We start from the raw sequence: 21,844 nt of genomic DNA on the forward strand, positions 1-21,844 counted from the left end.
TGACAGATGCTGCGCCTTTCCATTCCTGGGAACGAATTATGAAAGGCACGCTTCAGAGTTCAAGTTGAGTTCTACTTACACCTTCCTTCCTCCTTTGGGGCGCAATTCATGTGTCCACAGAAACAAGTGTGACAGATGCTGCGCCTTTCCATTCCTGGGAACCAATTATAAAACGCACGCTTCAGAACTCAAGTTGAGTTCTACTTCCACCTTCCTTCCTCCTTTGGGGTGCAATCCATGTGTCCACAGAAACAGTTGTGACAGATGCTGCGCCTTTCCATTCCTGGGAACCAATTATAAAACGCATGTTCAGAGCTCAAGTTGAGTTCTACTTCCACCTTCCTTCCTCCTTTGGGGCGCAATTCATGTGTCCACAGAAACAAGTGTGACAGATGCTGCGCCTTTCCATTCCTGGGAACCAATTATAAAAGGCACGCTTCAGAGCTCAAGTTGAGTTCTACTTCCACCTTCCTTCCTCCTTTGGGGCGCAATTCATGTGTCCACAGAAACAAGTGTGACAGATGCTGCGCCTTTCCATTCCTGGGAACCAATTATAAAAGGCACGCTTCAGAGCTCAAGTTGAGTTCTACTTCCACCTTCCTTCCTCCTTTGGGGCGCAATTCATGTGTCCACAGAAACAGGTGTGACAGATGCTGCGCCTTTCCATTCCTGGGAACGAATTATGAAAGGCATGCTTCGGAGCTCAAGTTGAGTTCTACTTCTACCTTCCTTCCTCCTTTGGGGCGCAATTCATGTGTCCACAGAAACAAGTGTGACAGATGCTGCGCCTTTCCATTCCTGTGAACGAATTATGAAAGGCACGCTTCAGAGCTCAAGTTGAGTTCTACTTCCACCTTCCTTCCTCCTTTGGGGCGCAATTCACGTGTCCACAGAAACAGGTGTGACAGATGCTGCGCCTTTCCATTCCTGGGAACCAATTATAAAAGGCACGCTTCAGAGCTCAAGTTGAGTTCTACTTCCACCTTCCTTCCTCCTTTGGGGCGCAATTCATGTGTCCACAGAAACAGGTGTGACAGATGCTGCGCCTTTCCATTCCTGGGAACGAATTATGAAAGGCACGCTTCAGAGCTCAAGTTGAGTTCGACTTCCACCTTCCTTCCTCCTTTGGGGCGCAATTCATGTGTCCACAGAAACAGGTGTGACAGATGCTGCGCCTTTCCATTCCTGGGAACGAATTATGAAAGGCATGCTTCAGAGCTCAAGTTGAGTTCTACTTCCACCTTCCTTCCTCCTTTGGGGCGCAATTCATGTGTCCACAGAAACAGGTGTGACAGATGCTGCGCCCTTCCATTCCTGGGAACGAATTATGAAAGGCACGCTTCAGAGCTCAAGTTGACTTCTACTTCCACCTTCCTTCCTCCTTTAGGGCGCAATTCATGTGTCCACAGAAACAAGTGTGGCAGATGCTGCGCCTTTCCATTCCTGGGAACGAATTATGAAAGGCATGCTTCAGAGCTCAAGTTGAGTTCTACTTCCACCTTCCTTCCTCCTTTGGGGCGCAATTCATGTGTCCACAGAAACAAGTGTGACAGATGCTGCGCCTTTCCATTCCTGGGAACCAATTATAAAAGGCACGCTTCAGAGCTCAAGTTGAGTTCTACTTCCACCTTCCTTCCTCCTTTGGGGCGCAATTCATGTGTCCACAGAAACAAGTGTGACAGATGCTGCGCCTTTCCATTCCTGGGAACCAATTATAAAAGGCACGCTTCAGAGCTCAAGTTGAGTTCTACTTCCACCTTCCTTCCTCCTTTGGGGCGCAATTCATGTGTCCACAGAAACAGGTGTGACAGATGCTGCGCCTTTCCATTCCTGGGAACGAATTATGAAAGGCACGCTTCAGAGCTCAAGTTGAGTTCGACTTCCACCTTCCTTCCTCCTTTGGGGCGCAATTCATGTGTCCACAGAAACAGGTGTGACAGATGCTGCGCCTTTCCATTCCTGGGAACGAATTATGAAAGGCATGCTTCAGAGCTCAAGTTGAGTTCTACTTCCACCTTCCTTCCTCCTTTGGGGCGCAATTCATGTGTCCACAGAAACAGGTGTGACAGATGCTGCGCCCTTCCATTCCTGGGAACGAATTATGAAAGGCACGCTTCAGAGCTCAAGTTGACTTCTACTTCCACCTTCCTTCCTCCTTTAGGGCGCAATTCATGTGTCCACAGAAACAAGTGTGGCAGATGCTGCGCCTTTCCATTCCTGGGAACGAATTATGAAAGGCATGCTTCAGAGCTCAAGTTGAGTTCTACTTCCACCTTCCTTCCTCCTTTGGGGCGCAATTCATGTGTCCACAGAAACAAGTGTGACAGATGCTGCGCCTTTCCATTCCTGGGAACCAATTATAAAAGGCACGCTTCAGAGCTCAAGTTGAGTTCTACTTCCACCTTCCTTCCTCCTTTGGGGCGCAATTCATGTGTCCACAGAAACAAGTGTGACAGATGCTGCGCCTTTCCATTCCTGGGAACCAATTATAAAAGGCACGCTTCAGAGCTCAAGTTGAGTTCTACTTCCACCTTCCTTCCTCCTTTGGGGCGCAATTCATGTGTCCACAGAAACAGGTGTGACAGATGCTGCGCCTTTCCATTCCTGGGAACGAATTATGAAAGGCATGCTTCGGAGCTCAAGTTGAGTTCTACTTCTACCTTCCTTCCTCCTTTGGGGCGCAATTCATGTGTCCACAGAAACAAGTGTGACAGATGCTGCGCCTTTCCATTCCTGTGAACGAATTATGAAAGGCACGCTTCAGAGCTCAAGTTGAGTTCTACTTCCACCTTCCTTCCTCCTTTGGGGCGCAATTCACGTGTCCACAGAAACAGGTGTGACAGATGCTGCGCCTTTCCATTCCTGTGAACGAATTATGAAAGGCACACTTCAGAGCTCAAGTTGAGTTCTACTTCCACCTTCCTTCCTCCTTTGGGGCGCAATTCATGTGTCCACAGAAACAGGTGTGACAGATGCTGCGCCTTTCCATTCCTGTGAACGAATTATGAAAGGCACGCTTCAGAGCTCAAGTTGAGTTCTACTTCCACCTTCCTTCCTCCTTTGGGGCGCAATTCATGTGTCCACAGAAACAGGTGTGACAGATGCTGCGCCTTTCCATTCCTGGGAACCAATTATAAAAGGCACGCTTCAGAGCTTAAGTGAAAGACGTGACCACACATGGTGCACGCTGCAAAGATATTTATTCATGAATATTGCTAGCGCCCACACCGAACTGCAGGGTAACATGTGCAGTAACCGAGAATACGCCCTCACAGAGAAAATGATGATATTTTGATGTAGTTTGCGTATATACAGCTGGTTCACCATGATAAAAAAAGAAACCTTCGCTTTTGAAAAATGTGTCGAATGAAATTGTTTCAGCATTAAGCCCTTTGGTACACGTGCCTGGGTTTCGCGTCCTAGCCGCCGTTGGCGCCGCCATCGCAGTTGTCCCTCGTAACCAGTTGTCTGTAATTGTACATAAGTTTCTTTCTCGAGTTCTTTGCCTCAATCTATCAAAAAGCTGAAAGAAGTGATGATCTGCTCTCAAATTTCGCATTAGGAAGTATAGTAATCGTCGCCAATTGTTTTTAATATTTCGTAGAATATCTTTTGAACGTAGAAAAAGGGACCACGTTAGACATTACCTATCGAAAGCAGGCTATTGAAAGGTTTCTAATGGTGCTATACAATTTGCCTATCAGAATCGGGGTCTACAGCCAATACACTTAAAATTAAGTGAGCAACCGCAATTAATCAACTAGTCAGGGGAAAACAAATATATTTTTTGAAGTGCCTTTCATTTTTTAAACCTTGGCTTAAGTTACGTGAGGCGTCCTGTATAGGCAAGCACCGTTAATATAATTAGTTGATCAACATTCATAAGACAACCCCTCCAACATTGCCATTACGCACCTTTACCACGCATTCAGTGTAGGTGAGATTTTTTAGGTCTTCAATGGTGATTGGCTTATCCCAGTCGTCTCCGCACACCAAGTCAATCTCGTCGTGAAGCTTAGCCTGGATTTCAGGATGATTTCCCAGCAGGTAGAGAGTATAAGCTAGAGATGTTGCCGTTGTGTCGAAGCCCTAGGCGTGAGAAATGGCAATAGTCATGGGTTGCAGTTATCAGAAAGTGACATCGGATGCATGATTCTCGGTTGATACTCGACGTACATTTAAAACGACGTACATTGGTCGAAATTGAAGCAACAAGATCGGTTTTGAGCCGTGAGTGCTTCTTTCAGTGGTAAATTTCTACAAAATTGGCGACAAAGCTGCCAGATTACGAAAACGTGTAACCGATTCATCCTTGTAAAATCTAGATACATCATGTACTCAAGAATAAAAAAAAAAAATGGTTCGGAAGGCGGGGAGAAGTGATAATTAATGGAGTTTCGCTTGTTTGTTTGACGTGACTAATTTTAATGCGGCCATATCGAATCTGCACTGTCTGTGGTAGAAAGGTCAATTGCTAATCGCACAGAAGAGATTTGAAGACAATGCTAAGCCCTTCGGTTTGGAAATGCCGACATAGTTTTACTCTTCCGTATTTGAACGTGACCCCCCCCCCCCCCCAGCGCGCAATTTTTGTTTTACAATATGTCAAGGATTGATGTGCGTTCCTACTAGTTAACTGTAAAAACAAAAGTTATTATCAACTGATATCAACTGAACTGTAGCATGTAGGGTTCGCCTTTCCGAAGGTGTACTCAGGATATGCAAGAGCGCATAGTGGAATGATACGGATTGATTTCGACATCATTAAGTCTTTAACGTTCACTGACATCCTACAGCATGCGGGCGCTTTCGCATTTTCTCTTCAATAAAATATTGTTACCGGAATTCGAACCCTTGACGTCCTATTAAAAACGCAAACGCTTTCGCTACAGTGGCGGGAATTATTCGCGAACGATATAAGAGTGTGTCAAATACAATGTAGGAACTGACAGCGAGAATTTTTTTATTTAATTTGTTTTTATTTTAAGCACTTATTTCCCCGTATTAAATGCGGACTGCTGGTGAAAAACCGCGTGAAATTCCCGTGCACCGTGCATCACCATGTGCACTGGGAACGGGCCGCTACCCCCGACATAAACTCGATAATTTAGAAAATAAAACCTCGGTAAAGGATTGCTGAGTTTAACGTGTGTACAATTTTCTGCACGCAGCATGTTCAGCGAAGAGCTACCGGTTGGTGACCACTGCCTGCAGGGTTCGGTATGGCCGGGCAACGACACGTCATTCCGTCCAGACTTGTGCTCGAAAAGCCGTTCTTCGTAGGCTTCGCCTCCAAGCAGCAGGGCTTGTACACTTCTGTGCTCATCTGATGTTCATCGGTGTTCGTACTACCACCTATAAAGACTTATTACAATGTTCTCCGACCGCGCTTCTAGCCATTGAAAGGTGGTTTGGACCAAGAGGTTACCTATCATAAACATGCTAACCATGTCAACAGTTTTGCAGCCCCACTATTACCTTAATTGAAGCAAAATACCGTGGTTGATTTCCGCTCCGATTTCGGCAAGAAAGCGAGCGGAAAAGTCGACAAGGTGCGAGCTGCCGCGCACCGAAGGAGGAGGACCTACGTGAATAACTTGTGCTCATCTAGAAATCCTGTTTAATCCGGGCAATTAGAGAAGCAGCGAAAAACGGCCCCATGAATTATTCGAGCGTGTTTGATGGGCACGAAACCATGCTCCATTTAATCGTCCTGTTCGTAACGTCGGCACTGCTACTAAAAGGCTTACCCCAATCAGTGCTGCGAGTAACTCGTCCCGTACTTCGGTTTCGCTGATAACGCCCTCATCGACGCACATTCTTATCAAAATTTCCAGGAAAGAGTTTTTCGAGATTGGGTCCCGAATGCCTTTCCGATAATCGGCGAACCTCTTTTTTAAGATCTGCAAAGAAACGAAAAGCTTATGTCAAAGGGCGCACTGGATTAGTAGAGCTATTACAATAGCGCAAGGGTGCTTAGCGAAAGTTAGCTCTTTACGCGCCGACTAATTTATGTTTATCTTCATCCTTACCTTCGATCACTCACACTATCAAGTACTGTGTCATGTCATATGGCAGAGGGACATTTTTTCAACCTCTGATTACCGTTCATGCTTCTTCTTCTTCTTGCAGCTGCTTATTTTGCGACCTGCACAGTATCGGCCACGAAGTATTGGCAAAACGTGCAAAAATTGGTACTCGCGAAAATCTGGCGTTAGGATATTTTATCAATTCAGGGACATTGTTTTGTTTCTTTTTGCCTTTGAAACTGTTTTGTAGAAAAAAAAAAAAACATGGCATTAAGATCTTGCGCTTCCAGTACCGTTTTCTGCTCTAATAGAGTGGTATAAAAGTGTGCGACTGCACGTCACCTTTCTTTTTGCTTCGGCAATAGCACCTTACAGTTTTGATCCAGAGAAATTACAGGGTCAGAAAAAAACTTGGCAAGCTGTAGAGGCTGCTCATTATTTGGAAGCCGCATTGTCCTTCCTCCATTTTTTTCAAGTGTTCACTCTTCATCTCGGCATCTCTCGCATCTTCACCTCGGGCATCTCTCAAGCTACCGCTGTAGCTTTTCGCCCGAGGCCCATTTCCTGTATATTACTGGAAATAAATTTTTTTTTCAATTCAATTCCCTTTTGCATAGCTATTGGGAGAGTGAAGCGTGGCTTCCTTACCTCGAGACACCGATTTGATGCCTCTGTATTACCAGGCTTCTGTGAGATTGCGCCTATAATGCCAGCAACTAGCACATCAAAGGAGGTGCTTAAAATCGGCATAGCGGGGCAAAAATTCAGGATAGAAGATATGATGGACCCAGAAATTTTGGACATTTTCTGGGAAAGAGCTTTAGAACTTTTTTCTTTACATATGGTTTGCCTTCACGATAACAATCAATAAATCTGCAAATCTTTCTTGATAGTCGTTTAGTTACTTTTAATTTTCAAAGCTCCCAATTGGTTTTAAGTTGCGCGCTTAGATACTCTTTGTCATAATTTAAAGATCAATATTTTTCACGCAGCGATCTTAGGCCATTTCTATCAAGATGTTCATAAAAAGCGTCTGGTAATTTCCCACAGACACCCCACCATTACTTTTAACATGAACCCCATCGCTTTGGAAAGCCTTAATTACTCGTTGTGGGTGCAGAACTAACTTCTGAAGCAACATTTTTCTGCGTATCGAAAGCTTACACCATTTATATCAATGTTCACATAAAAGGTATTTCATAGGGATCTACTGCCGCCTAAAAGAAGTTTTTGAAAAACGTGTCCAGTTGGTTATAAATGAGAGCTTTAACTAGATTCTGCGAGCGCAGGAAATCTTGAACAGCAAACGTTTTGTCGCGAATCGGAAGGTTAGACCATTCCCATCAACAAGTGTATAGCAGTATCTTAATATCCCACAGTTGCCTCACAACAGAAAGGTATACTCACAAGCCTGTACACTGTTAAGTATCGCGATACTTACGCCCGCGGCGAACTGCTGAGCCGCTCCCACGTGTTTCATCATCTCCTTGCGCTCGTTGCTGAACGCATAGATGATGTCGAACCAGTGGTGAAAGTGTACGAAGCGGTTCACTATGCTGTCGGAGATCCTGAATTCACAAAAGAAAATAAATGAGGGATTATAACATCTTCCAAACGCGATAGGATGGACGGGAAGATTATGTAACTTACGCGTCGTGAATTTTCAAGTAACCCACTCGCTCTATATCTTTTTCATCGTAATCAATGCCCATCGACGTTCCTGTGGAAGCAGAAGCAAAAGCAGAATTTTAATTATGTACATTGAAACATTTCATTTCAGCTAATTTTGACATTTTAAAGATAAACGGCTGCTTACTTTAGCTCTCTCAGCTCAAAAAGAAAAAAACAATATATGAAGGTAAATTAGTGTTCGTAATCATATTTAAAATCCTAGCTATGCGCAATTTTGCGAAGAATGCAATGATATAGTTCGAATAGTATATATAAATGGGATTTCTAGCTACGGCTCGTCACACTGAATATTCATGCGTCCATATATGCACTTCAATTTGAAAATGTATTACGCGATGTTCGGCCGAAAAGATGTCGCCGCTGCCATAATCTAGGATATAGGAGAACATGCCGGAAAGAATACGCACGTGAATTGGTATCAAAACTTCGACGGAACCCTTCTTTTGCAGCGTTCAAATTGTTGCCTCACCATGCAGTTCGATTCATATTTGCCATCCTTCTACTAGTCAAGTTCCATGCTAGTTGGCGGTTGGAATTCAAACTGGCACGATATGGGCTTTCAGTTGCATGATATTGATTTATGTGTAGTTGTTCACTCAGAAGTGACCAATACTGTGCCTTCATTTGTCTTCCAAAACAAACCAAATGAAGAGTGCTGTGCGATGTCAGTGCATATTGAAGATCCCCAGGTGGTCGAAATTATTAGTCCATTGAGCTCCAATACCCAGCACCTCTTTCTGTCTTTGTTTTTTCAGTCCATCGTTACAGTGTGTTTTGGGTTCCCACCGGACAGTGCGACAGATACTGCGCCTTTAAGTTCCTAGAAAGCAATCTGCATATATTTCTTTTTACTGAAGATATTTCAATTTCAAACACTGTGACAATATTTTAATGCAGAAAATTGGCGGAATCAAAAGACGATGTTAAAGGCGCTATCATGTTAGCTCTTAAGGCAAAGCTTAAGCGTCCTAATTCTTGAAACGGTAGTTGGCACAGATATATCACAAATATGTGAATCACACACAGAAAATGTAATGAAATGTAGACTAACACCGTGTTTATAAACAAAGGTGGCGCTCACGGACGCCGCGGAAGACTGGGTGTGAAAAGCGGGCTTTATTACCCACAAAAATACATGAAGCCAACGTTTTCAAAGCAGGCTTCTGATTTCACAGGGCTAAATTATACCGTCATTTTGTGCAGAGCAGCCATAAACGTCTTAGAAGAGATTTAAAGAGCATGAAACGTCATTTAAAAGGCGGACTATTTTCAAAACACCGCGAAATGTGCGAGGGTTCCAGTCGCGAGTACGACGAATATATAAATGCATATAACCAACACCTACCGTAATATTTTTTCTCATTTCGCAAAGCACCAATGTAGGCGACCGGTGCTTAAAGATTAGCGAGTGATTTGAAGAATTCTACAGCAAATATTCTATGTGATTTCTAAGGCAGTCTACTTTTAAAGCTCAGCTATAATTGTGGTTTTGTGATACCAGACATTCCGCCGAAAGGCTTAATATACGCTCTTCTGTTTCTCCGAATCGCAAAAGCCTCTCGTATAGCCAGATATGTGCTAAAATTTTACAGTAATACTGCAGTTCAATCTTTAAAGTCTAGACAAAGCTGCATTGAAAAAGCACTTCTCAAACGCCATGGCTAGAAAACGAAATGGAACGGTGCATTGCAGCAGGCAGGGGCGCAGACGACGCTCGATTTCAGCGCAGATGGCTCCTACGTTTTAAAGCGCAATCTGTATGTGTAAGTATGGTTTTGGTCGTGTGCTGCTGTACGCGGATTGTTTATTGTGCTGTTTGAGGAGTGTCTTCAGAGTAACGGTCATATTGTTTGAGCGGTAGTATTTAAAAGGGAATGCGCATCTCTGCGTGGCAGTGTATCGGCTTACACGAGAAGAAATATACCTTTGGGAGAAGCATGACGGACGATAATAAGCCTATCGGGGTTATCGCATGTCCGGCTAACAACAAACCTATATCGTACGATCTTAAATATAGACTGACTTCGAAAGGAGAATATTTCTCCAGAGCACTTGCAAACATTTGCCACTGGCCACGGTTATATCTGCTCTCTGACCTCGGAAAGATACGCCGGTAGGTTTTGCTTACATGTATTTCAATGAGTCGCGATACTGAGTCTCACGCTCTATCTTTGGCGCTTTTTAAAGAATACTTCGCCTTTGTAAAGAGTCTTCATACTTTTCCAAACTCCTCTAGGCTGCGCATGGCTATTCTTCACCGAGGAATGACATCATAGAAGCCGCGTGAACTCAGAAAACTGTTTTAAACTCTTTTGGTTTTGTATGATTACGGCGGCGCTAAAGCCTTTTTTATCACCCCAGTCAGTCCAGCCTGGTGACATCAGCGCCACCGATCTTGCTTGCGTCACAGATTGCTGTTGGTCTACAGCGAGCGTCCAAAGCGCTTCAACACCGGGTAATTCGCTTCATTCGGGCGCACTCAACACCGGTAAAGCATTGCAGCAACTGAGTGCCTTACCAAGCAACACGCCGAGGGCCGCTGTCCGAGCTATAGGCAGGACGTCGAAAAATTGCCCGTCATTGCAGGCCACTTTGCGCATGAGTCTCTCTCCTGCTTTGTTCATTACGGGAACGTAATCGTCGAGAGTACCGCTGTGGAAGGCGGGGTTTATGATCCTCCGACGGGCTTTCCATTTCTCGTTGGTCCTGTTGGTGAACGTGGAAAGAAAGAACAATCACTTATCCTTGCGAATCGTTGGCACGAGTGCGTCATGCTCTTGTTCAGCTGCTCTGATTCTTCACCTATACTCTGCAGCGCAACATTTTCACAGTAGAAACTTTTTGCTTTAATTGTACAACTGATATATGCGGGCAAATTGTGCGGCCACAGCACGGAAGCGTAAGATGGTAGCGATGCGCTACAGCGTGCGGCGCGCGCTGGATTGCCCACTGCCGGCAGTGGTCTTCGTGCTCCCTACGCAATGCTCTACTGCGTTAGGAGATACGATTCGGCTCATTCTTCAGAAAAGCGTCTGTCATAGCCTGAGTCGCTTTGGGACGTTAAACACCACAAACCAAACCGAAACATTCTTCAGAAAATCAAAGGATGGTCTCCAGACAGTTAAGACTAGCTTACCGACAGTTTTGTTTTCCTGAGATAAACTTTAAACTTTACTCATTTCGGCGAAGTTATATAATTTGCATCTTGCGTTCTTGCGTTTTCTTTCTTTATTTTACGTAAATATGGTCAACGTACTTTTCAGGGCTGTATTAAAACAAAATAGTTTTAATGCATATGGAGTCGTAAGTAGGACCGGTTGTTTTTACTTCTGTTGAGTACCTGCAGACATTTTTAATATCATGATGTAGTCCCTTCTTCAACAAATATCTCTTGTACTTATATCTCCCCATGGCATGTCACCAGCGTACGCTATATGAAGACTATGCATGCGCAAACAATTTCACTTTGCTCACAAGGTGTCTAAATGGCATATTTTTCACTCAGCGTGTTTAAGAATTTTGCGCTCAAGTGTGAGCAGCCCATTCTTGTTCGATGGGTACTGCCGGACTGGTCTGGAAGCAGACCAGTCGAAAATGGCACATTACATCATAGATAGAGAAAACATTTCAGCGTAGACTCAGTGTCAAATAGTAAATAGAAATGACATAGCTAAAAGACATGGCTCCATTTTTTAAATCTATCCTGCTGCCATTGAAATGTCAGCAGTAATCTTGGCAGTAAGTAAATGTAAACTTGTAACCTTGTCAGCTTTTTTTTTTTCTTTATTATTAAGAAAGCACAGTGATCCCACCATCTGAGCTCTGAGACCGGCTAACCCACATTCTATGATTTTAATGCACGTTTTACGAAACAGCGTATGCTACTGGTTCCTGCAAAAAGCCACCACTGCCGTAGAGGCCGTCGCAAAAACATCCGATTGGTTGATATGGTCGTAACGACTCAAGCACGTGGTTTGGTTCGAGAATTTTAAGAAAGCCACATTCAAATAAAGCTAAGCAATTGGTGGGGTTTCCAAATGAAGCCGAAATTGGCGAGGAGTTTGCTCTTACTAGGGAATTTAAGAAAATAGAACTAGTCCGTTAAAACATATTTGTAGCCATTGGGTTCCGACCCAAGTCATCTGCATGTTAGGTGGACACGCAGCGCATAGGCCACGAAAGCTCGTTGGTTTCAAGCGTGTTAGTGAACCCGTTTTGGCCCGCATGATGTAATAAAGTGTGCTTGGGATGTGTACCGATGATGCAGCAAGCAGAATGTTTAAAAGTTCAATAAAATTGATAAATTTTGGGGAATGAAAAATCGGCGTGAAGGGCACACCGTGTCTACTCTTGAGGCCAAGTTTAACCATGCTGCTCATTTTTACAGGCAACATCGGGCTTACTTTCTGTCAGCAGCTGAGAAAACAATTGAAATGTTCAAAAAGTCGCACACTTCAGCTTTATTTGTCATGCTGTAGGATCATCATCCCTTAAGCCCAAATATCGTTCACCGATATTGATTTTCCTGACATATCCTTAGCTCTGTATTGTTCATTTGCGCGGACAAACCTGGTCATATGTAATTTAATATAATTTATTGTAATTTAAGTACTTACTGTCGCCATTTTGAAGGCGCTGTTTTTTCGTTCCCATTCACCATGCATAGGCTTCGGGACAACGCCACAGTTCATCATAACAATGAGAAATTTTCACTCGCGCAGCGTTTCCTGTTACACTAGAGCGATCTTTCCGTGCACTGATGACAGGCTACGAAATACTAGTTAATTTAAACCTAAACATAGGTGGTAGCGTTGTTAAATTATCATGCGCGAATGCGCTTCAGATATATAATTCCTTCCTACTAAGGTTTGTGCGTTTACCACACCGTTCTGCTCCTATGGTTGCGTGTTCGTTTAGATACAGAATATAACGCTTAGACGACGGTATAGCTAAAGCGACGCGAATAATTTGAATGCTGCAGTCATTTTCAGGGTTGCGCAAAGACATCGAATGCACCATTTTTATAAGTGGTCTGTTTAATTAACACGGCTGTCCAAAATAAATACATAAGTTTCGTTTCGGTGACACCGCTAAGAAAACTGCCCCTTTCTTCAGTGTGCTGCACCCATTCATAGTTTATAAAACCGGCATGTGTAATACCTTAAGCATCAGTTCCCGTGTTCGATATACCAATTATACCTTATGCCGAACTGGCAAAATTTTAGATAGCAGTTTAGATGCGGCGGCACTCACAGGTTCAATATGCCTTGACCAATCCATGGTTTCATCATGTCGTAAAAGAATGCCTTGTTCACATTTTTTCTTTGCCCCAATACTGCCTGTGGAAGAGGCGAAAACAATGTTAGACTTTAGAATATGTGGTTAACCAGGTAATATATACTTCCTACTAACAAAATGTAAGGCGTTGACAGTGTGGAAAAAAAGAATATTGACTGTTTTGAAAAAATACCAGCCACCATTTATTTATTCCTTTATTTACATTACCCCTCAAGGGCAGAAGATGAAGAGAAAAAACACAGTTGGTACATGAATCCCGAATAGCACCTGAATATACAATCTTAGCTAGAGCTGCGCGCTGAACTGCGAATAGTTATTAATGCCAATACTTTCATGACCTAATTCTGACTCCGGGATGATGACCAGTGAGGTGAGGTGCATGAATAGGATGATGAATGAGGAGGTAATACTTATGGAACCGGGGGATGCGGAAAACCTTTATGTGCATTATGTCAGCGACGGGAGGGTGAGATTAGTGTTCAAGGCAGTTATGCCCGCTGTTCGGTTGTAGTTGGCAAGGATAAACGAGTTTTTCTGGACCATCTCGAGATCACTAACTAAGTTCACGTGAGTAGGATTCTGTATTGGTTGAAGCATACTGGAGTTTAGATCGTAATAATGTTTTATAGCCCAGCAGTTTCTAGTGAGAAGTAGCATACAAAAAATTGCGCCGTAAGTAGCCCAACATGCCATTAGCATTTTTAATTGCGCTCTCGGTATGAGGGGGCCAGTTAAGGTTAAACGTAATGTGGACGCTGAGACATTTGTATGAGGAGACTAATTCAAATGAAATATTTTCGGTGTAGAAATCAGGTGGGGCGGACGCTTTTCTAGATACACGCATGATTTTGCATTTGTTATTATTTAGCTGCATTACCTATGTCTTGAGCCAGTTGCCTATAGTAGTGAGGTCTGACTGAAGTGATGCGAAGTCGCTAGTTTAGTTTTTATCCAAAAATGAGACATTCATAACTGGAAAGGTGAATATGACAGTTCACTATAGAGTGGAGATCAGTCATGTGAATTAAAATCATACGTATGGTGTCCACAAAACGAAGCCTTGTGAAACTCCGGAACACACATCTGTAAAACTGGAGTCATAAGTGTTAGGAAAAACAAATTGTGAGAGGTTAATTAGGAAGCATTCAATCCATTTCATTAAGTTACATTTCTTATTCAGTTTTGATAGTTTGTAAGGTAGTAGTTGTGGCACACATTGTAGAAGGCGTTGAAATAACTTGAAAATATATAGTCAGCTAATGATGAGGGGTCTAGAATAAGGTGCAGTGCGTGTGTAAACAATGTTAACTTTATTTCACAAGCTTAAAGTCCTCGAAAACCATATTGTCCTGGCGTAAAAAATGAGTTCGAATCAAGGAAATTAACAAGGTTGGCGAATATTATATGTTCGAGCATATTACAGCAAATACTAGCAAGGGAAATTGCACGATAATTACTAGGGGATGTTTTCCGCCGGATTTGTAGACTGGAACTACCTTTTCTATTTTCCGCTCCTTAAGAAGCGCTGAATAGAAAAAAGTGATTGTTGTAAATATTTGGTTCAGTTCAGTTCAGGCGTTCAGTTGTGTCCGAATCTTCGTGACCCTATGGACCATGTCACGCCACGCTTTCCGGTCTCTCACTATCTTCATAACATCACATAGCTTCATCTGCAATGCCTCGAGAATGCCATCTAACCATCGCGTTCGCTGCCTACCCCTTCTCCGGCGACCCTCAACCTTTCCCAACATCAAATCTTTCTCCAGCGACTCCTCTCTTCTCATCAGATGACCAAAGTAGCTGAGCTTTAACTTTAGAATTTGACCCTCCAATGAGCAGTCAGGGTTTATGGTCGACAATATCGACTGATTTGATCTTCTGGCAGTCCAAGGAACTCTTAAGAGTCTTCGCCAGCACCACAATTCAAACGCGTCAATTCTTCGGCGGTCAGCCTTTTTCACAGTCCAACTCTCGCATCCTTACATCACAACTGGAAAGACCATAGCACGGGTTATACGGATCTTGGTTGGCAGACTAATGTCTCTGCTCTTTACTAGGCGGTCAAGGCTAACCATTGCTCTCTTTCCCCGAAGCAGGCGTCTCCTAATTTCATGGCTGCAGTCTCCTTCCGAGGTAATCTTGGCGCCCAAGAACAGAAAATCTGTCACAGCTTCCACTTCTTGTCCATTGATGCTCCGGGACTTGATAGGGCAAGACGCCATGATCTTCGTCTTTTTAATGTTCAGTTTAAGCCCAAACTTCTCACTCTCTTCTTGTACGCGCATCAGAAGTCTCTTGAGATCCAATTCCCTTTCTGCCATTAAAGTGGTATCATCCGCATATCTAAGGTTGTTGATGCGTTTTCCAGCGATCTTCACTCCAGCTGAAGACTCGTCCAGACCGGCCTTCCTCATGATGCACTCTGCATATAGGTTAAATAGGCAGGGCGACAGTATGCAGCCTTGCCTCACCCCTTTCTCAATCGGAAACCAATCAGTAAGACCATGCCCAGTTCTGACTGTGGCCTCTTGCCCTTCATAAAAGCTCCTGAGGAGACAGATGAGGTGAATTAGAACTCCCATCTCTTGGAGAGCTTGCCACAATCTGCTGTGATCTACGCAGTCAAACGCTTTCGCATAATCAATAAAGCAGAAGTAAATGGGTTTCTTGAACTCTCTTGCTTTTTCCATGATCCAGCGAAGGTTGGCAATTTGGTCTCTAGTTCCTCTGCCCTTGCGAAACTCAGCTTGCACGTCCGGGAGCTCCCGGTCCACATACTGCTGCAGCCTACCTTGCAGGATTTTTAACATCACCTTGCTAGCATGCGAAATAAGCGCGATCGTGCGGTAGTTGGAACAATCTTTGGCACTGCCTTTCTTTGGAATGGGGATGTAAACTGACCTCCTCCAATCCTGTGGCCACTGCAGGGTTGTCCAAATCTTTTGACATAATGTATGCAGTGTGTTAACAGCGTCGTGGTTGAGGTTTTGAAGCAACTCAGCTGGAATACCATCAATTCCGCTAGCTTTGTTCTTAGCAAGGCTGGCTAAGGCCCATTCAACTTCACTCTTCAGGATGCCCGGCTCGAGATCAGTAATCACAACCGTCCTATGTTGGGTTTACACATCCGGGTCCTTCTTGTACAGTTCTTCTGTGTATTCCTGCCACCTCTTCTTTATCTCTGAGGCTTCAGTGAGGTCCTTGCCTCGTTTGTCCTTTATCACGCCCAGCTTAGCACAGAAGCTTCCTTTGATATCTTTGATTGTCTTATACAGAGCTCTTGGGTTCCTTAATTGGCTGTTGTCCTCAACTGCTTGACACTGTATGTTCAAGAAGGCATTCTTATCTCTCCTTGCTATTTTCTGAAAATCCGCATTGAGAACCTTGTATCTTTCTCTTTCCCCCATACCTTTTGCCATCCTCCTTTCCTCAGCTATTTGCAAAGCCTCTTCAGATAACCAGTTTGCTTTTTTGCATTTCTTTTGCTTTGGAACTACCTTAGTAGCAACTTCTTGTATTATATCACGAACATCAGTCCACATCTCTTCGGGCTCTTTGTCTTCTAGATCTAATTCTTGAAATCGATTGCTCACTTCCACAGCATATTCTAATGGAATCTGATCCAGATCATACCTGAAAGGCCTTCTAGTCTTCTGCGTTTTCCTCAATCGAAGCTTAATTTTGGCAACAAAAAGCTGATGATCGATGCCACAATCGGCCCCAGGCCTTGTTTTTACTGCTTGTATAGCGCTTCTCCATCTCTGCTGGCAAATAATATAATCGATATGATTCCTGTACAGACCGTCCGGTGAAATCCATGTGTACAGGCGCCTCTTGTGCTGTTGAAAATGAGTATTCGCTATGGTCAGGTTGTTTTCTTGACAGAACTCTACTAGCCTCTGCCCAGCTTCATTTGGCTCACCAAGACCGAACTTGCCTGTAATTCCGGATATTTCTTCACTCCCGACCTTAGCATTCCAGTCTCCTATGAGAAAAACGACGTCTGATGATGGGGTGCGGTCTAAAAGGCATTGTAGGTCCGCATAAAATCTCTCAACGTCAGCTTCTTCAGCAGAAGTGGTTGGTGCATAGACTTGGATAACTGTTATGTTGAAAGGGTGACCTTGGATCCGAAGTGAAATCATTCGGTCGTTTTTGGGGTTGTACCCTAGCATTGCTTTGCCCATTCTTCTGTTTACTATGAGAGCGACCCCATTCCTTCTCTTGGATTCGTGCCCACAATAAAAGACATAATGGTCGCCGGAGTTAAATTCTCCCATTCCGGTCCACTTGAGCTCGCTGATACCCAAGATATCAATGTTCAATCTGTCCATTTCTCGCTTGACGATATCCAGTTTACCTTGCGTCATAGATCTTACATTCCATGTTGCTATGTGTTATATCTCCTTGCAACATCGGACTTTCCGGTCGCTTCCCGACACATCCACAACTGAGCGTCCTTTTGGCTTTAGCCCAGCCGCTTCATTCGTCCTGGAGCTACTAGGAATCGCCCTTTGTTCATCCCCAGTAACATGTGGGACGCCTTCCAACCTGGGGGGCTCATTTTCCGGCGCCATATGGATATTGGTATTGTGACTGGCCATAGGGTTTTCTTGGCAGGAAATACTGGAGTGGGTTGCCATTACCTTCTGCAGTGAATCACATTTTGTCAGAACTCTCTGCCGTGACCTGTCGATCTTGGGTGGCCCTACACAGCAGAGCTCACGACTTCATCGAGTTTCGCAAGCCCCTCCGCCACGACAAGGCAGTGATCCATGAAGGGAAATATTTGGTTAGAATCATGGAATAATAAGCTGAAATGATTTTTAGGAGCGTTGACTTAATACAGTTGTAACCTGGAGCGCAATGAAAACTGAGTTCGTATCTCTAAGAGAGAGATATATAAAGGAGATATCTCTAAGAGTACAGGATCCATTGCTTCTCACTAACCGTCCTCAGTTCGTATACGCCAACAAGTGTTCATCCGAAACGTCCCACGTTGTCTTCGGAGTGCCTCAAGGTATTGTTCTTGGCCCCTTACTCTTCCTGATCTACATTAATGATTTGTCAAATGATATATCGTCTAACGTTCGTTTATTCGCAGATGACTGGGTAATCTATCGCCCCATCAGTAGTACTGCCGATATAACCGCATTACAAAACGATCTAAATCACATTGAATCCTAATGTAGCAAGTGGTTAAAGTCAATACTAATAAAACATCCGTCATATCTTTTCATCCAAAACATTACTGATCACCACCTAATTACATAATTTGCGGTTCAGCAATCTCCTGTGCGTTCTCCTGCCAATACTTAGACATTAACATAAAGCACGACCTTTCGTGGTATGACATCTCTGCAATCACAAACGATGCTAACCACTCTATTGGCTTCGTTCGCCGTCATTTAAAACTTGCCTCTCCCTCTGTGAAACTTATGACATATCTAAAGCTCGTTCGAGCACAATTAGAATACGCATGCGCTATTTGGGACCCAGCTAGCACTCTCGAATCAGTACAAAATTGAGCTATCCGCTTTGTTTATTCTAACTACAGCTACTTCCCTTGTGTATCTAATCTAAAGTATCAAGCTACCCTACCACTTCTCATTCATCGACGTAAAATTTTTCGACTTTGTCTTTTTCATAAATTTTATCATTCACAGTTATCCAACCCCGTCAGTCTGCCCTCTCACCGGACTTGGCAACGTTTCAGCCACAACAGGAGAGTTTATCCACCATCTGCGCACACTACCGCGCCTCTTTCTTCATTTTTCATTCAGAGTGCGAAAAAATGGCATGATCTTCCCCCTCAAGCCGTGCTCCACTCCAATCCACAAGATTTTAAAAAGCCCATAAAGAAAATTATTTACCTGTGATAAATAATCTACAACTTTGATATTATGCCGCTATCCTTCATGTAATACCCCACACCTGGAGCCTTTGGGGTGTATTCTAAATAAATAAATATTGTTCGCCATCTTAAACAAAAAAATAACATCAATTCCCTTTTTGACTCATTTGCTTTCTCCATTATTTCACCATTTATTTAACGGGCCACTTGAGCACAGATAAACTGGAAAAAGCACAGTTTGACGTGTCTCCCGATTTCTGTGGATAAGAGAAACTACTCTATTATTAAAGCTCAAGAATCAAAGTGGATATCAAGACAAACCGCTGGTCTCTGTCTCTAGCTGTCCAAGTTGATTCTACTTCTTCGAAAATATCCATGTACCGATTGCTTTGACGCCTCAATTAGCTTAGACAGTATATTCTATGCAGAGTTACACGTAACTTTTCTTCAATAAAACTGAGAGTTGAGCTATTTGGTGCATAATTAAAAAAAAAAAACATGCAGCGCAACAAACACAGGACAAGCGAGTAGGTGAGAACAGCGCTGACTATCAACTGCATGATTTCTTGAAAGAACACGTATATATACAAAAATGCTCTGACAACCAAGTGCACATGTTCGCAGATAAAGCAACAATTCACTTCAACCATTTTCGTCAAGATATGAGATTTCTCGGGAATGATAGATATAAGATGGGTTGCTTACGCACGTGTGAGAATTCTTGTGAATGAGATAGGCATCTTCTAATTCTCGTGTTAATTTCTCTCTGTATTTGTACAGCACTGTAGTTTCTTTGAACAGGGAGTGCAAGGAGGGTGCAAAGGGGGCTTCTGGCTATATTCCTTGTGTTGTAGTGCCAGGCTCGATAACGGGGCTTTTTCTAGGGAGTTATCATGTTCTCGTAGCCTTATGTTATGACCCCTTCCTGATTGACCAATGTAATCTTTGCTGCAGGTAAAAGGCACTCTGTACACCACTCCTGTGTACGCAGGAAAAGCTACATTGTGTTTTACCTGGCATCCCCCACGGCTTGCACGTCGTTTTTTGTCATTATTTTTCGGTCTACCTTAGCGCAAATGCTGCCAAGTTTTATGGGCGCAGAAACCTTGGCCTGTACTCCATTCCTATGTACAACTTGCCGTGGGCGATGCGAAATTCCATGCATATATGATTTGACGCCAATATTTTTTTTATTGTACTGGGTGTCTCAGGGTCTTGTATTCTAGAGGCATTTACTTTTTTCAAGACCTTGTTGCATGCAAACAAGCTTACGTCATCTGGGAAGCCTGCTCGCCTGTATCTATCAATCTGATCTTTGAAGCTATTCATGAAGGTATGGTCGCAGGATTTGAAAATTGATGACCTATGCATGACACGGCTGTACCACACTTAACTAATTTGGAATGGCCAGAAATAAAATTGAGCAAAGCTTCTTCTATTTTGGTGCAAATGACCAGCAGACATGATTTTGTCTTAAATTCAACCTTAAATCAAGAAAGAGAAGAATATTACAAAGCAGGGTTTCGAATGTGAAGTTCAGGCCATTTCTGCTGTCTTGAAAAACTTTTAGAATGTATTCGACGCACGTTTGAAAGGTCATGCGCTTCTACGAACCGAAGGTAATCGTCCACGCATCTGAACACTTTTTTTTTACAAAGAGAGCAACATTATTATTGATGTCTTTGTAAACATAACTTAGATAAATTTCACTTAAAATTGGTGAAACACTCGACCCAATGCACACGCCTGTTTTTCGTAAATAACATTGGCCCTCAAGCTGGAAAAAGGTGGATTGCAGGTATAATAACAACAGTTTCAGAAAAGATGGCACAGAAATGCCAACATAAGTTTTGCTCGTCATTGTCATTCGTTATAAAATTTTTAAACACAAACCAAGAGGTGCTCATGCGGAAGTGAATAGTAGAGGTCTTGGACGTCTATAGTGAAGGCTTTATAGGCGCCTGGGTTGTAACACGACAGATAATCGACAAGAACGGTGGAATCCGACAAACGAAAAGGATCCTCTATTGTCAGCATGCCAAAACCGTTCTGCAAAAACTTTGACTCCGCATTTTGCCATGTGTTTCTCTCAGTGACGATACATCGAAATAGAATGCCCGGTTTATGTGTCTTAGCTGCAAAAACTATTTCTATAGAATTGATTTTTGCATTTTTTACCGAAGAATACAAGCGTTCCAATCGCCGACTGCTCAGTAACTTTAAAGCTTTTGTCTGATTACTTTTTACTGTGACATTTACACGCTTGAAATTCTTGTTGATGACTAATCTCAATTTTTCCTTGAACATGTCATCTGGCATAATCACGAAAAACCCTTCTTTATCGGAGAAAAGTGCCCTCAGTTTTTGGGACACGAGAAGTCAACCAATGGAGTTAAGCTAAGAGCCTTGTTATTTTATTCCTTATTAAAACTTGCGGCTTCAACGCAGTCTGCAATGCACCTAGGTCGCTCGTCCAGCGGAGCCTGTCAGGAAATGTTCCTTGCAAGAGCTATCTTCTCCAGTTTTTTAAGCGTTGGCTGTGCACAGAACTTCGGTCGCAGTCTCAAACCCTTCTGATATATTTCAGGCACCTGTTGTTCTCCCAAAATTAGTGCCTTTCCTTCCTGACGTGAAGGCTTCTTCACAAGTGTCCAAGGTTGAACAGAGTTCCAGAGAAATTCCGTGTTCCGTTCCGCAACTTGACACCCCTCTCGGAAGCGCTGCACTCGATGCCTCTCCTTGCCGCAGCCTTGTAGAGCCTGTGCCGTTGCCACCACTCTGATTAAATAATGCGTCACATCCTGCGGCTGTGACCTTTGGATGGTTGCAGCCCTCCACACAACACCTGAACTTCCAGTTGGCACATCATCCGTCTTGTACACCAGGAAGCCATTCAAGCTTTGAAAGCGCACAAAGCAAGTAGCGAAGCCAAGGCAGCCTGGTTTTCGAGAAGAACATCATTGTCACAGGA

At 43.4% G+C, this 21,844-nt stretch overlaps 1 protein-coding gene across 1 annotated transcript in view; it reads right to left on the reverse strand.

The window, feature by feature from the left end:
- The window catches only part of LOC146203481 (cytochrome P450 4V2-like), a 39,398-nt gene that overhangs the window by 12,994 nt on the left and 4,560 nt on the right, over window positions 1–21,844 (reverse strand). Inside the window, exons 3-8 of the mRNA XM_084585704.1 lie at window positions 12,975–13,060; window positions 10,240–10,427; window positions 7,680–7,749; window positions 7,471–7,597; window positions 5,751–5,903; window positions 3,916–4,089 (exon numbers count right to left, since the gene is read on the reverse strand). Coding sequence (XP_084441830.1) covers window positions 3,916–4,089; window positions 5,751–5,903; window positions 7,471–7,597; window positions 7,680–7,749; window positions 10,240–10,427; window positions 12,975–13,060 — 798 coding nt within the window. The remainder of the gene's footprint in view (window positions 1–3,915; window positions 4,090–5,750; window positions 5,904–7,470; window positions 7,598–7,679; window positions 7,750–10,239; window positions 10,428–12,974; window positions 13,061–21,844) is intronic.

Source organism: Amblyomma maculatum, chromosome 1 (genome assembly GCF_055883805.1).
Source record: "Amblyomma maculatum isolate TAMU_Amacu chromosome 1, ASM5588380v1, whole genome shotgun sequence".
NCBI classification, from domain to species: Eukaryota; Metazoa; Arthropoda; class Arachnida; order Ixodida; family Ixodidae; genus Amblyomma; species Amblyomma maculatum.